Here is a 16432-nt window from a genome sequence, read left to right as displayed (position 1 = left end):
CCCTACTATTACTGTACTTTTATTATTATAAAAGTACAGTAAGTTTTTTACTTTTTTTATTATTTATTATTTACTTTTTAAAATTATTACTGTACTTTTATTATACTGTACTTTTATTCTACTTCTTCCTTCAGATCTGTTTACTAATATACTACTTCAAATATTAGTAAACTTAATGATCCCCTTATCATTATATTGATATAAAGATCTTCTTGTCTCTTGTTACTGTTTTTGGCTTAAAGTCTATTTTGTCTGATATAACTACCCCTGTTCTCTTTTGCTTTCTAATTTCATGCTATACCTTTTTTCCATCCCTTCATGTTTAGCCTGTGTCCTTAAAGCTAAAGTGCATCTTTTGTAGGATGCATATAGTTGGTGTTTTATTTTAACCATGCAGCCACTCTATGCTTTTTGATTATTCAGTACATTTATATTAAAAGTAATTATTGATAGGTAAGGACTCACTAATGTCATCTTCCTGTTTTCTGGCTGTTTGTTTTTTCTTTGTTCTTTTCTTTGTCTTGCTGCCTTCCTTTGTGAATTGATGATTTTCCATAATGATATGCTTTGATTCCCTTCTCTTTATCTTTTGTAAATCTACTGTAGGATTTTGCTTTCTGGTTACCATGAGGCTTATATAAACATTTTATAAATAAATAAATATATATATATATATAAAATTATAATTATAATTATATATATATAATTATATATATATATATATGTCCATTTTACACTGATGACAATTTTACTTTGATCACATACAAAAACTCTAATCTTTTACTCCCCCTTTTGTGTTTGATGTCACATTTACATCTTTTTATATTATTTATACATTAACAAATTGTTAAAGCTATAGCTATTTTTAATACTCTTGTCCTTTAACCTTTATACTAGAGTTAAGTATCTAACACATCACCATATTACAGTGTTATTCTGAATCTGACTATATGTTTTCTTTTACCAATGTGTTGTACATTTTCATATGTTTTCATGTTACTAATTAGTGTTCTTTTGGCGAAGCTTGATGAACTCCTCTCAGTATTTCTGTAAGGTAGGTCTAGGGATGATCAATGCCCTGCATTGTTTATTAGGAAAAGTCTTTATCTTGCCTTCATTTATGAAAAACAACTTTGGTGGGTTAAGTATTCTTGGTTGGCAGTTTCTTTCTTCTGCACTTTGCATATGTCACTCTTTTTTCTCCTGGACTGCAAGGTCTTTGCTGACAAATCTCTGATAGTCTTCTGGGGCTTACCATGTATAACTACTTTTAAAATTCTTTGTCTCCGATTTCAGATAGTTTTGTTACAATGCATCTTAGAGAAGATCTTTTAAATTGAAATTTTGGGTTTACCTATTAGCTGCAGAACTTGGAAGTCCAAATATCCTCCTATATTTGGGAAGTTCTAAGCCATTCTCTTTTTTTTTTTTTTTTGGCCACGCTGTGTGGCTTGTAAGAGCTTTAGTTCCCCAACCAGGGAACCTGAACCTGGACCCTCAGCAGTGAAAGCATGCAGTCATAACCACTGGACTGCCAGGGAATTCCCTATTACTTCTTTAAATAAGCTTTCTATCCCTTTCTTCTCCTGGGACTTCAGTGATGCAGACATCATTTCTCTTCATGGTGTTCCGTCAGTCCCATAAGTTCTTTATTCCTTTTCATTCTTTTTTTTGTTCCTCTAACTTGATAATTAAAATTGATGTGTCTTCTAGCTCACTGATTCTTCTGTTTGGTCAAGTGTACATTTGAAGCTTTCTACTGAATTCTTCAGCATTGTATTCTTCAGCTCCAACATTTCTGTTTGGTTCTACTTAATGTTTTCTATCTCATTGTTGAACTTCTCATTTTGTTCTTGTATCATTTTCCTGGTATTGTTAAATTATCTGTGTTCTCTTATAGCTCTTTGAGCATCTTTAGAGCAATTATTCTGAATTCTTTGTTGGCAATTCCTGGATCTCTATTTCTCTGGGGCCAGTTACAGAGGTTTACTGTATTCTTTGGTGGGGCCATGTTTCCCTGATTGTGATCCCTGCAGACTTGCATAGGTGTCTAAGTATTTTAAGAAGCAGTCACTTTTCCAGGCTTTATGAACTAACTTTGATAAGGGAAGCTTTTCACCTGTTGGTGGGGCATAATAGAGCGTGCTGTCATCCTGGGTCTAGTGGTCCAGACCACCAGGTGCGGGCATGTGTTGGCACCAGGTATGCATGTGTGCGTGCACATGTGTGTGTGTGTGTGTCTGTGGTGGGACTTGGGCATAATACCGCTTCTGCTCAGGTTGCCAGACATGGAGGTTGGGGTTAGCAGGGAATCTAGGCTTGCATCTTGCCTCACAGAGCCCTGAACTAACTGCCACCGTGGCTCCCAGGTTCCTGTGAAGGTGGGGAGGGACTCAGACGGCTGGTGTCTTACACTTGTGCAGATGCAGAGGACTGTGATGGCTGCTGGTGCAGTTCTGGGGCTACAGCAGGGGTGGGGAGGAACTCAGGTGGCTAGTGTCAGCAAACGTAAATACCTGTGGAGTGAAATATGGCAAAATTTGCTGGGGGTCCCTGGTGGCTGTGCTGGCCGTTGGCTTCATCAGTGGCAAAATCTGCTGAGTCTGTCCTCAGAGCAGGCCTCTGTGAAATGCAATTATTTGCACTGCATTTGTGCTAATAATAGTCCCTGCTTGTCCTCCTTGATCCTAGTTGGCTCTATAAGTCTCAGCTTTGTTGGTGTGGGTGGTATGAAGCTGAAGTTGCACAGGGCCCCAAAAGGATGAAGAAGCTGTTTGCTCACCCCACTCTTCCTTTTTAGGCAAGGGGAATCCTTTCTAGCTAGGAAGTTCCTTCCTGTTGCTGAACAATGCCAGCATGGGGGTGGGATGATGCAGGCAAAACAAAGCTGTTTTCCTTCTCTTCTCATGAGATTATTTGCAGGTGTTTTGTTCCACTGTGTTGCTAAAACTTACTAAGTGGACTTTCTAGGTTTTTATTTGTGGATAGCAGTCCAATAATTGATTTTTATGAGGCGCATGGGGGACTGGGAGCCTAGGATCTCCTATGTTGCCATTAGCACTTTTAAGTCATTAATTATCTCAGATCATATTATCCCTATTAATGCTAGATTTTATGATAGACTTTGATTACTGACAGCTGGAGACTTAAACACCAAACAACTTGGATTTTTTTAAATAGCATTAATGAAATAGAAAAAAAAAGGGAGCTATGAAGGTTTGAAACTTTCCAGAACCATGGTGAACGTAGGAAGTGTTTGGAAAAAAATACAAAGAAAAAAGTTTCTCTAAGATGAGGATGTCTTGGGACTTCCCTGGCCGTCCAGTGGTTAAGACTTTGCCTTCCAATGCAGGGGGTGTGTGTTCGATCCCTGGTTAGGGAGCTAAGATCCCACATGCCTCATGGCCGAAAAACCAAAAACATAAAACAGAAGCAATACTGTAACAAATTCAATAAAGACTTTAAAAATGGTCCACGTCAAAAAAAAACTTTAAAATGAGAATGTCTTTAGTAGTGACTTAATAATCAGTAATGAAGTGTAGATTATAACTCAGTGAGGAGTTATTTTAGTTAAATGACTGCTAGTTATATTTACAGTGTCTTTTAATAAACCTGTTAGTTTTTAAAAATACGTTGAAGATGATCCATGCTTTCAGAACTTAATATATTAACCAATAAGCAAATTTATTGGTTATTACAGGAATCATGGTTTCTAGTCAACAAAGCTAAAATATAAACACTATAAGAATATCATGAAGACATAACATGACCACAGATTCTTGTGAGACTTGATGTAGGACACAATAATTTTGTTTCTTGGCAGAAATAAAACGTGGCTTTTCAGAGTAATTGCTTCTTTGGGAGAGAATTAAATCATCTTTGCATTATTAACACAGTAGCTCTGCTAGTACAGCCATTATAAAATTCATTTTAGGCATGAGGCTTATTTAGAATATTATAAATTCAACAGTTTTTTTTAACGTTACACTCAGGGATAAAATAAAAGATTAGAAGTTGTAGTAGAGGCAAGCAATATTTAAAAATTGTTTTAAAACATTTTATGGTATAGACTTTGTATTTCAATACACAGTTTGGGATAAACCCAAATCAGACAAGTCCAAACTTTTCAAATAGATTAAACTTTAGTAAGGTAAGAAATAAACAATTAAAACCTGTGTAAGTAAATTATTAATAGACTATTAGATATAATTTTATAGCTAGAAATAATTTCGTAAGTAATCATTTCTATACTGTATATAGTCAATGGTCTCCTAGTTAGTGAGTAGAACAAAATTAAAGCACTTATTTTCTCCGATTAACCTAAGAACAAGCAAATAAAAAACAAAACAAAAACTTTGACACTTTACAAATAGCTAGGAGAACACACACAGCATTATCGGCCTAAATACAGAATAAAATGTACATAATCCATCAGGTTTGATCATTTTGTGTGTGTGTTCTTTGGCTCATTTATTCATTGATTCAACAAGTCTGTATAAGTCTTATAAAGAGAATTATACAGATAAGTAATATTCTAATTCTGTGGCCAAGGTAATTTCATTTTATTAGTGGAGATGATTATGCAAAAACTATATAAGACTGAGAAAGATGAATATGACAAATAACTACCACGGCCATTCAGAATTGCAGAGCTTTATATTCATCCATGAGCATAAAGAAATGACTTCATCCAAAAAAGCAGCACTTCTTTGGATGAGAGAGGAAGAGGGTTTTACAAGTATAGAAAAGGAGGAATGTCATTCCACAATTATAATACTTACAATAAAAGGAAATGTATTATGTGTACATTGTTAACAAGAGTTAACAGAAAATAAAATACCTCTGACTCATTTTTCTACCTGAGTCCTATTCTAATGCATCCTTTAGGCTATTTTATTATTTAGCTAAAATGACACCAAAAGTTTAATAATATTTAGGGGGAGGGAAGAAATGAGTAAGAGAGAATGTACGGAAGGGGAGAAAGACAGAGATCTACTGTTACTTCAAAATATTCAGCATTACTCCTCCAAGATAATGGGACATTTCTCCAATGCAGACCTATTGTTTCTTCCCCTTGAGGTTATTAATTATTCATAAACTATAGCATAATTTGGTCTACAGCATGACCAAATCACACTGTGGCATTTTATTTTTTAATATAAGAGGGACACAGTATATTTGATTCTCTGTTTTGATAAATATATGTGACACATATGATGTGGTGTTTAAGGCTTTATGGGGAAAAAAGGTTACTTAAATATACAGAAACACTAAAACTTACTTTAATGTAACCTAATATGTAAATTTTACACAAATTTTCTCATGGCTCCTAATCTTTACATCTAAAGGTGATGTGATAATATGAATATTGAAATAATTTTTGAATGCTAATTTCATCCAGGTTTATAAAAAATTTATTTAAATCATTGATTAGCATTTTAAAGAATCAAAATATAATGATGTTGGAAAATATGCAATGAATAAGAAATATTCTGAGTTACCGAAATTTACATGGTCTTATTTTGAAGTTGTGGAGATACACCTCTAAAATGCTTTTTTTCAAATTAGAATGTATATGCTTATTATGTTTAATATAATTGACTCAATTTTATTCATAGTATGAGAATAATTTCCTTGGTTTATAATGACCATAGGTGTCTATTTAGTCCATTATTCTTTCCAATGTACTAAATAATTTACCAAAATTGGAAAAAACTTAAATAATACAAACCAGTTAGCAAATAACTTATCCCTTTCTCTGTGGGCAGGTCAATTCTTCGTGCCTTTGCTTTTTTACTATTTTCTCTGAAATCACATTTATTCTGAATTCTCAGAATTTTTAACTGTATTAGATTAAGTTTGACATCGTAAAACACATTCTCATTTTGTAGTTTTATAATCCCTTTTGGGTATGTGCTTCAAGGTTTTAATTACAAAGTACAAACAAAGCTCAGGAGGGAAACCACCGTTTTTCAGACATAGTTAACATTTTTGAAAGGCTGAAAATATAACTTGAGTTCCTATTTGCAAAGAAAGATTTATTCATCTATTCAGCTTTATTTTTATTTAATATCTGCCGTGTGTGAAATGTTTTGATAGGTGGTAAGGATACAAACCACATGGTCCTTCTTAATTAATTGCCAGGGTTGTTTGTTAGTAGCTAAACAGTTGAAAAGGAAGTAAAGGAGCAGTTTGGGTTGGCTTCAGAAGTTGGTAAAGATCAGTGAGTTTAGGACAAAAAGTGCATACTGTGATGATGAAAGTCAAAACCAGGTGTAGAGAGGGCAGAGAGAAGCAGCAATAGATGCTAGAGATAAAGGTAAGGAGTCTTACCAATGGCCAACTAGACGCAAAATATTTAAAATCAAAAGAAATAAAAAGATAAGGCAAAGCTTCCCAAGAGAAGATGCAAGGTCACAGCAACAGAGCAACCATGGTACTGAGGCAAAATTTTAAAACAGTTCAGTTTCTAATACCACACAATGCAATAATAAGCAGAACTTTAATGACTGAGACTTTGGGCAAACCCAGATCATACTGCATCTCTCCACTAGTCTATCAGCTCCATGATACAGCTGTACTACTAGGGCAGATACAGTACCTGGTATTGAATGGGCTCTCAACAAACATTTATTGGATGGAAAAATAAAGGAATGAATAAATGAAAAGGCAGACTCTCAATTCCAAACTCTACCATAAATTTTTTGCATACCTTTACCAATTATTATTATCTTTCTGGGTTTTTTTGTTTAAAATTTTTCATTATATGTTGACATTCTCTTTGCTGGTGGTATGAAGATTATAATAAAACTCCTGAATATCCTAAATAAAATAATTGTATTTAGTTTAAATAAGCCTATACAATTTTCCACTTAGGACTAAAATATGTCCCTCAAAGAGCTAGTATATGCAAAATCCCTGAGGCATGAGAGTGTACAGCACTGGAGAAAGTGTAAGACTATTATGGCTACCTGAGACATAGAAGAAGTGCTACATTAACAATAAATTCTCGATTAAGCAGCATGCATTTTTGCAACAAAATGCTTTTGCATGTGCACGTAGAACACAGCTCTTAGCTACATTCATAACTGAAGTATAATGCAGTGAAAAATTCTGGATTATATATGGTAAACCCATAGCAACCCTCAGGCAGCAGCTAAAAGCCAAATCTTAAAAAAAAGACAATATATTTATTTAGTTGGGAGTTATAATCTAAGCACAAGTTTATTTCACTGAATGCATCTCATTCAAGATTTTTTTTAACAACAGAAAATGTCTTTATGTCCCATGTAATCATACAGTTATATAGATTCCCTTTAGCTACACAGTAATGACTGTTTTTGTGATGCCTTTCACGCTGTGAAGTAGACCATTAGTACTTGACTTGTGCCATTACATAGCAACTTAACAGTAACAAACAAACTTGCAAATCAGCATAGTAACATACTGCCTACACTATTAATTTTCTTTACATTCTCTACATTCATTTACATTTAAGTTCAGTGTGGTGAAACTTACTCTGATAACATCTGTAGATCCTTGTAGACATGTGTTATTTCACAATTAATATGTGAAAATGTGAACAGTCACTGATATTACAAATACATATAATTTTTTAAAGCTAATAGCTAAGTAAAGACCCAACAACATACTCCACAGTCTTTTAAGCTTGTCTGATCCAATTAGCTCAGTTCAGAGAGAAAACTGAACTACTGAAGCTAGAATCAGAACTTCAGAGCTGACACAGGCCCACTATATATCAATTCTGTTGATGGCCACAAACTATGCACTACTCAAACCAGTGTTGCTCCTAAGGTGACTGAGGAGTGGGGATGGACAGCTGAGAGGACTGTAATGTAAACCCCTTCCCGAAAATGCAGTTCAAAACACAGGCCCCGTTGACAGAGCATCAGGAACAAACCTTCTATAAAGCAGCAAATAATCTGTTCACCTACATAAGAATTGCTAAAATGTACAACAGGATAAAACAATTTCTCATAGATATTCTTAAATAGATATGTTTTTATACTTCTCCCTACAGGATTATCAACAAGACAAATATGAGATTGACTTAAAAAATTATTCACAATTGGTGAGACATTTTGACTACTTGTTGCTATTGTTTTCAGAGTGTGGTATCTTAAAAACACCAACTGAAAAGTATGTTTCTTCATGATTTTTTCCCTCTGTTTTGGAATCTACTAACAAAGAATAAACTCTTAGCATATTATGAGAAGCTGTAGTAGACACATCTACAAGGGCACTGCCCGTGCACCAGCCTGACTTCCACCAGCAGCACCTGCATTTCTGTGCCTGGGTGGCTTTCCTGAACACCCGAAGTCCACCAGTGCAGTGAAAGTAATGCCTTCCCCAGAGAAATAGCACTCAAAGAGTGACTGATGAGAGCTGGTATATAAATATCAATACCTTAGTTTCCCTCGCCACTTGGGTGGGAAAATCGCTGTATGTGTTCCACACCAGCTCCCAGAGATCCCCAAGCAGTATTAAGCTTCAGTGGCCCACGGCGCTCATGGGCTGGATACGGCATCTTTTTTGACTGCCTTCCCTTCCTGAACTCAGTTTCCCACTCCTTTCTCACGTTTGCCTCACCTCCAGCATGAGCTACTTTCACCTGAATTGTTGTCTTTGGGTCTGTTCTGGGAGGGACCCAAACTAAGACAGGAGTGTTTTCAACTTTTAAAAGTGCTTATACATCTATGATTATATTTTATCTCACAAACTACAAGGTAAGAAAAGCAGTCCCTCTTTTCTTATATTAAATGAGTCTTAAGTAACTTCCACCCCCAGCGACACAACTGCTAAGAGGCAGAGCTTGGGAAGAACTCAAGCCCATTTTCTTCCCATCTGTTTCTCTGCCTGTACACTTCAGGACAAGGTATAAACATGACTCCGTGGGCCTAAGAGTCATTTTTACTCTCTCTTATGTAAACATCTCTTTTTAAGCATATATAAAATCTCCAAGATTAAATAGCGTTTACTAAGATGGATTAAAGCAAACAATTATACCCAAAACATTTTCATATCCGTTATATTTAGTGATGGCGTTCAATATATACAATCCTCCCAAACATTAAACCACAGGTCAGTGTGATCCGAAGCACTCACAGGTTGCTTCAATTAAAAAACAATTTTTTTTAAGAAAGTCATCCTTTGGGTATAAATGCTAGATGGGATGGCTTTCTTGTCTACAAAATATGTAAGAGAACAAAATAATTATATTTAAGATTCTCTGGAGCTTCTCATTTTCGACACTGATGTTTGAGCCTGGTGCTTCCCTGCTGTGAGCAGTGTCCTCTGCACTGCAGAGCATGCCTAGCGGCACCCCCGGCTCCACCACTACTTGCCAGTAGAGGGCAGGTGCCCCCACCGCTGTGACAACCAAAACCGTATCCAGAAACTACCAAATGTCCTCTGGGGGTGCCGGGAGGAGGGGGGGCGGGGAGCCAAATTCATCCCTCTTGGTATGATAGGCGTTTCACAGCCCAAACATCCCTTCACTACTTCATGAGACAGCCAGTCTATAAGGGCAGTAAGGGTCAATGTGGTGTTGGGACAGAAACCACTTATACCTACCTTGAAATTTTACAAATGAGGAAAAGTTGAAGTCCTGGTGACATTTACCTAACGTTATAGGGTTCCAAAGTTAGCAAGAGTGGAAGAAGTTAACAATGGATGTGAAGCTTATGCTTCTAAAACATTACTTAATGCTGTTTCACAGAAAGGACCATGGCTTTTCACGTTTGGGGCCAACAAAGGAATCTGTTATCAGCTTGTCTTTCCCACTAGCAGCTCAATATAGCCCTGACAGCATGAGGCAGAACATGAAACCTCTGGTAAGATGAGAGGAGGACATGGGAAGTAAAACAGTATTTCTGGGGAATAAGTAAAATAAATGTAAGCATACTGATGGCAACTTAAAGAGAACTCTGAGGAAGTTCATAAGCACAAAGAAACTATATGCCAATGTCCATTTCAGTAAATTCAGATGTTAACAGAAGTTCTCACATGCTTTGCGATTTGGGTTTAATTAGCTTTACTTTGTAATTCTGTTGTTGGCTTTGCATTTTGATGAATCCCTATCGGTATTTAACAAGAAGGAAGGCAGAGGTGTATCATACCACCATCTTAACTCTGAAAATCTCTCTTCACTTCTGTTTCACTGTCATCTTTTTATAGCATCATCTTAAGAATGTACATAGACCCATCCCCTTTGTTAAACTGTGCGTATGTAGGTTTAAATCTATGGTATTTGCTTGATGCAAGAAAAGGCTAGTCAATTCTCAGTGGCCTTTTAAGCTCTCTGCGTATATTATGAATGACTAGCCTAGCTTTTAATGTTCTCATCTCATACTTCTCCTAACTTTACAGCTTAATGCGGCAACATTCTCTTTAATCTCTTACCTATAGGGAGACAGTTTACTTAACTACATAGTGTGTTCTTTCTCCTTGACATGAAACTACAAGGGGTTGCATTTATTGATACCTATTTTTTATAATTTTCTAAATTTCCATAGTGAGCATTTATTAATTTTATGATCAGAAAGTAAACTTTAAAAGCAAAAGTTGAAAGAGGAAGTCAAAGTGTCATATTTCAAAGAATAATGAGAGGAACCAGATAATAGAAAAATACAGCGTGGAAGCTAATGACGCATTCTAGGATCACACCTGGCCTTGTGTATCTTCAAGCCTCTAGGGTCTTATTAGGCCTTAGTCATTTTAGTTAAAAGGATTATGTCTGTCAAGGTTATGGAGGTTTCATGACATTTCACCCATATTTAATTAGTCAATCTCCCTGCAGAAAACAGTAGGTATCATTTCGGATTCACAGATTGCTCAGGGCCCTCAGACTTCTTAGAATTTCTGTCAAAAATTTAAAACAGATTTTAGCATCAAGATCCAAACATTAACCACTGTTACTAACAATATTTATGTCTAAACTTTAAATATGTATTTTAAATACTTAGTCTAATTATTATCAACTTAGTCTTCGAATGACTCTCGATCATGTTACAAGATCCACCATTCTAATTCTGGCTTCTACTACTTGGACTATTATTTTTCCTCATTTGTAAAATACCTGCTCTCTGACCTCACAGTATTATGCTTAAAAGGTATAAAACTAGATGTTACAAAGCCAAATCCATTAAAAACTCCTATATACAGGAAAAACAGCAAATTAGGCAATTTAAAAAGTTTGACACAAAAGAACTCACCACCATCCAGAATTCTATTTAGAAACCAACTTCAGAAAAAGGGGGGGGAGTGGGGGGGGAGAACAGCCCAACTATTTCTAGAAACCATATAGACCTTCATGGTACAATTTTAAAGTATTTACAAAGTTAAGTTCAGTTTAACATTGAAATAATTCTTCATAAACAATTTTAATACAAATTTTTTAAGCCATCTAACATAAATCAAATAGTTGAAGCCAAACATTTTAAAAATTAATTTAGAAAAAATGAACAAAAATTAGAATCCAATTAGCTGATATTTATGTGTAATAGCTAACTAAAAATAAGTCTTTAAAATGTAAATGGTTATTCAATTATGTTACAAATATGAAAACCACAGTAAACTTACTGTTTCATATACCTTACTCCACTAAATGTGCATTGGTCATCAAGAATTAATGCCAAATTATAAAATTCCTTTATAAATATTCATAAGATACTCACTTTGTCATTTTATTCCATACCACTGAAAGAGATAAATAGCCTAATTATAGTTATTCTCAAAAACACAAATCCTACATGGTAATTTCTTTTTGGAAATACAGGTTAAAATATGAAGAAATTACCAAGAAGGATAGTGCTAATTTTCAAGTTATATCTTGAAATTTAAACACATCTATTATAAAGAAAACCATTCACTATTATTATTCTAATGGACAGTCATTGTTTAAAGTATAACTCTGTACCAGTAACCACTTGATTTTATAAAGAAAAGTTAATCTTCTATTTTGTTCCAGTAATATGAAAACACATTATTATGCAAATCAGTTCATTAAAACAAAACTTAATTTTCTGTTTCAGTGTATGTTGACATCATGCATATTAAAAAGCAGGAAGGGAGGTTTTGCTAAAATACGTTAAAATGCAAAACAAGAAAAGAGCTATATACTAATGGGCAACATTCTCCTGCCCCTTTAACCTGCTTTTGTCTATACTGCTTAGTAAGTAACATCTTAGTAATTAACATCTCAGATCAGTCCAAAACCGTATCCACATCTCTGGCCAAGAACACACTCAAGCAATTGATTGTGTAGCAAGAAGCTCCTATGTTTCCAAGACTTTCGTGATTTTTTTCCTTCAATCCTAATACTTGATTCAAATATAAGAAAAAATATTTTTTATAAAATATGAGGGTGAAGAGTTTGGGACAAAATTCATTTCTTTAAACAACTTGGTTATAGTTTTAAGTCTCATCATTTCTGTAACTTTTGATTAAGGTGCTGAAAAGCTAAAATACATACATTGAAAGCCAGATGCACGTATGAAGGAAAAGTTTTTTTCTTTTAAAAATATAGAAAATTCTGTTTTCTTAATGTGTTCCTCTGGGCCATCACAGTACCTTTTCCTAAGGGCCATGCCAATCTCTACCTACCAAATAGTAATACAACAATGTGGAGGGGGGGTGATAAAACATTTTCTAAATCAATAGAGAAAATTTCTTTCCAATCTAATCTAAACCTTAAAATAAATGTTCCTGTCACATTAAGGTTACTAACTGGTTTATGTGGAATTAACAGTGACATGTTGATCCTATTATCCTTCAGACTAGTGACAAAAAATAAATGGAAAGAATTAAGATAATACAATTCAAGAAACCAAAATCTCCTAGTGTGAGTCTTTATAATCATTTAATAAAATATTTATTGAGGACAAGCTGTATGTAAGTGTAAAGATGAAAAATAGCTTAAAAGAAACTCCCTATGTTAAGAATTTGACTAATACATGAAATATTAAAAAATTATTATAAAGGAATGCAGAGATACATAAATGGGCTAACTACATATTTATAAATGTGTAAAGGGAAGAAGAATTTCTAACGTAATTAAGGAATGCATTTCACAGGGATGGCAAATTAGGTGGTATTTGAAGGATGGGCATGATTTGATAGAAATTCCGGGAATGGAAGCAGCAAAATAAAGCATATATTTAGAGGACAAGGGACAGTACAAATACACTAACACTGAGTTTCTCTGCAAAGGAGTAGAGGTCTTAGGCTGAAAAGGAAAATTACAATGGGCAAGTAATGGAGAGCCACTTAGGATTTCCAATTTAACTGGTAACTCTCGTCCACACATATTAATATTATCACTATAGTCAAAGTATGCTTTAGGAATATTCACCTAGTGGCCTAAAATACTCATTTGTGAAGTCTAGTGCCTAGCATATATTCAGTGAGCAATAGATGGCATCCACGTTGTCACTGTTACTGTAATCAGTGCAAATTTTTTTGGAGCTTACTCCAGTAAACACGTGAGGGGATTAGAGTCTCATGATTTAGCAAAGTAATGGTTGAAATGGTAAGAAGATTACAGTGAGAATGAAGAGTGACAGTATACAACACTTTAAAATATGCCACTTTGGCCTAAGAATTATTTTAAGCTGAAGGCACTGAGAAGAAGCAGATACTAGAAAAGTTCTCTGCCTTCCCCAATCTGCCTAAAAGCAGGACATAAATTCACAACAGTGTCCCTCCTCCTTTCTCTACCAGCAAGGACATAGGTAGAGACAATCTACAGGTAGAGACAATCCCTGGAGACAACTTTAGATCCTTATCAATGGAGAAGGCAACCACGAACTTAAATCTGCACACTACACCTCACTTTTGCTTATCTTACTTTTCCTGGTCACTTCCACCACTGGCTTTCCCTCAATACCTTTCTTTCTGTCTATAACTGAAGATGGCACTTAAGCCTGAGCTCTAAGCCACCTCTGAGAGTTATTCATTTTTCCCTATCTCCCATGTATACATGAGGTATACATGTTAATCAATTTGTTTGTTTTTCTCTTGTTATTCTGTCTTTTGTTACAGGGGCCCCAGCCAAAGACTCAGAACAGTAGAGGGAAAATTATATTTTCTTTTCTTCCCCTGCATAAGCTAAAACATTTCACAAGAATGTTGATGAATTTTTCATATACTTTAACAAATGTATTTAAGCAAATAATAAAAAGCAATGCTTAATATGTTTATTTGCCTAAGGAATATTATAAGAATATTAAAAGGCAGTAATAAAAATTTTATCAATTTCCAAAATTTACACTTTTAAGTATCATTAACACAATAGTGATCAAATCTTTGTGTCACGCCCTCTTTATGAAATAGGAACATATCAGGGACCAAAGTGGATAAAAAGTCACGCTGTCAAGTGCTTATACCCTACTGGGGTCCTGGCAAAAGACAAACAAAAGTAACACAAAATAAGTAAATTATATAACGTGTTACAAGTGCTATGGAGAAAAAATTTAAAAGGAAAGGAAGACAGTGAGTATGGGTATTGGGGAGGAGGATGAGAGAAAAGGACTACACTTTTAAATAGGATGGTCAGGAAGACTTGAAGATAAGGGGACAATTCATTGCTTGATAATTACTTCCAATTATTTTTTCTGTAAAATTAATTTTGAATATTAGACATTCAAATCACTTTTCTAAGTAGTGACAGATTTAAAAAATACATAGTACACATAACAAAAGACATGTCTGATTTACTACAGCAGCTGATTATCCAGAGTCTAACTTTGACTCCATATTCTTGACACCTATAGAAGAAATCTGAAAATGTTGACAAAAGTATGAGACCAAAATGGTTATTATATAGTATCAGTGACTGTAACTTAGCAACCAGCCCTTAAAATCTAATTGAGCCATCAGGGTACATACAATAAGTAAAGTGAATTATACCCCTATATTACAGTTCCACAAAGAAGTTCAAAGAAAGTCACAAACAATTTAGGAAGAAGAAATAACTTGTTAGCTTTTTTAATATGAAAGATATTTGAAGTACTGTAAGCAATGAAGAACAAACCTCATAAGCTTACATTATACATTTATATTTATAGAGAAATTATAACATGATTTGCCATGGGATAACTTTATTCCATTCAGAGCCACAATTTTCAGAAATTAAGAATTTATTATCATTTTAGGTGTGATTCTGGTACTGTGGTTATGATTTCCTAAGAAAACCTCATCTTTTAGAGATACCTACTGAAATATTTATGTTTGAAATGAAATGATATTGGGCAGTGATTTCAAAAGAATCCAACAGCGGTAAAGAGAACTGGGTGGGAGAATAGATGAAACAAGCTTGGTTATGAACTGGTAATTAAGTTTGGTGATGAGTGCACGAGGGGTGTCATTATATTCTCCCCTCAAAATTTGTATAAAGAAAAAGCTAGAGAAAAAAAGCACATTTTAAAACAGTGATCTTCACCAACCTAATGCTAAGCCTCAAAGACAGTATTCTGCAAAGTTGATCTATGACAATATTTCCCACCACCAAAAGGAAAGGGAAGGCAGCAAAACAGTAGCAGTTACTAATGTAGACTTTGCTACTGATTTAACTATACACCAATTTCACTTTCAATTTTCTGGCAAACAGTTCCTGGCATCCTAATACCATGACTTCAGGGTTCTTAATGATCTTCTGAACTGAATTAAATTTATCATTGCTGGGACACTGGCTACAAACTGTTCCTATTTCCTCTTTTGGCATTACATATTATTGCCATAGCAGTCTACAAAGTTGAAAAAATAATTTATGTGTGTATATTTGATAAGCAGGTACACTGAATTTTTTTTTTAATCCACGCTAAAGCAGTCCTCACCCTAAAAAAATATATAATGCGCATGTTGTGTGTATGTACATGGTGAAGGTAGTAAATGAGAAGAGAAAGAACATATATTTAGATTTACAAATAGAATCCTTTCTTACTAAATGCTAAACTTAATTTCGGATTCCTATGTAAACAGGATTAAAGTTCATAATACTGATGCATAGAACATGCACTTACCACTTGTCCATTGTGCGGGTTTTTATGAGCATATGGTGGTCCACGGATATGATTCCACATCTGGCCAGAAGTCATAGCAAAGACTATACACTGAAAAAACAGGGTACAGTATTACAACATGTAAACTGAAAAATAAGAGACTACTGCATTCTTTACAAAAAAAAAGGGTCCTGAAACTGTCTTTCAAATATCATGTAACAGCTCATCCATTAAGATCATTTTCATTTACTAACTATGGGACCTTCAGTAAGTTACTCTTCTTCTGCTTCTCAGATTTGATATCTATAAACTGGGGATACCAAGTATGCTGATGACATACGTTAATGATTAAATTGGGTAACATATGTAAAGCATCTGGCATGGTGACTGATAATCTGATATGTCCTAACTAG

At 34.7% G+C, this 16432-nt stretch overlaps 1 protein-coding gene across 8 annotated transcripts in view; it reads right to left on the bottom strand.

Moving 5' to 3' along the window:
• TUSC3 (tumor suppressor candidate 3) overlaps positions 1-16432 on the bottom strand; it is a 188242-nt gene that overhangs the window by 61819 nt on the left and 109991 nt on the right. For 7 of the 8 annotated variants that reach the window (XR_014258269.1, XR_014258270.1, XM_082444531.1 and 4 more), the window contains exon 6: positions 16041-16130. Coding sequence is in view for 6 of the 8 variants with exons in the window: in XM_082444531.1 (XP_082300657.1) it covers positions 16041-16130 (90 nt within the window). In the remaining 2 variants the exon portion in view is untranslated. Of the gene's footprint in view, positions 1-1263; positions 15422-16040; positions 16131-16432 lie in introns of those variants that run through there. The other variant, XM_082444534.1, reaches the window with a different exon arrangement.

The sequence above is a fragment of the Balaenoptera physalus genome, assembly GCF_965194825.1.
Source record: "Balaenoptera physalus genome assembly, chromosome: 21".
NCBI lineage: Eukaryota > Metazoa > Chordata > Mammalia > Artiodactyla > Balaenopteridae > Balaenoptera > Balaenoptera physalus.
The sequence above is the reverse complement of the archived record's forward strand: the minus strand, read 5'-3'. Positions and strand labels throughout refer to the sequence as shown.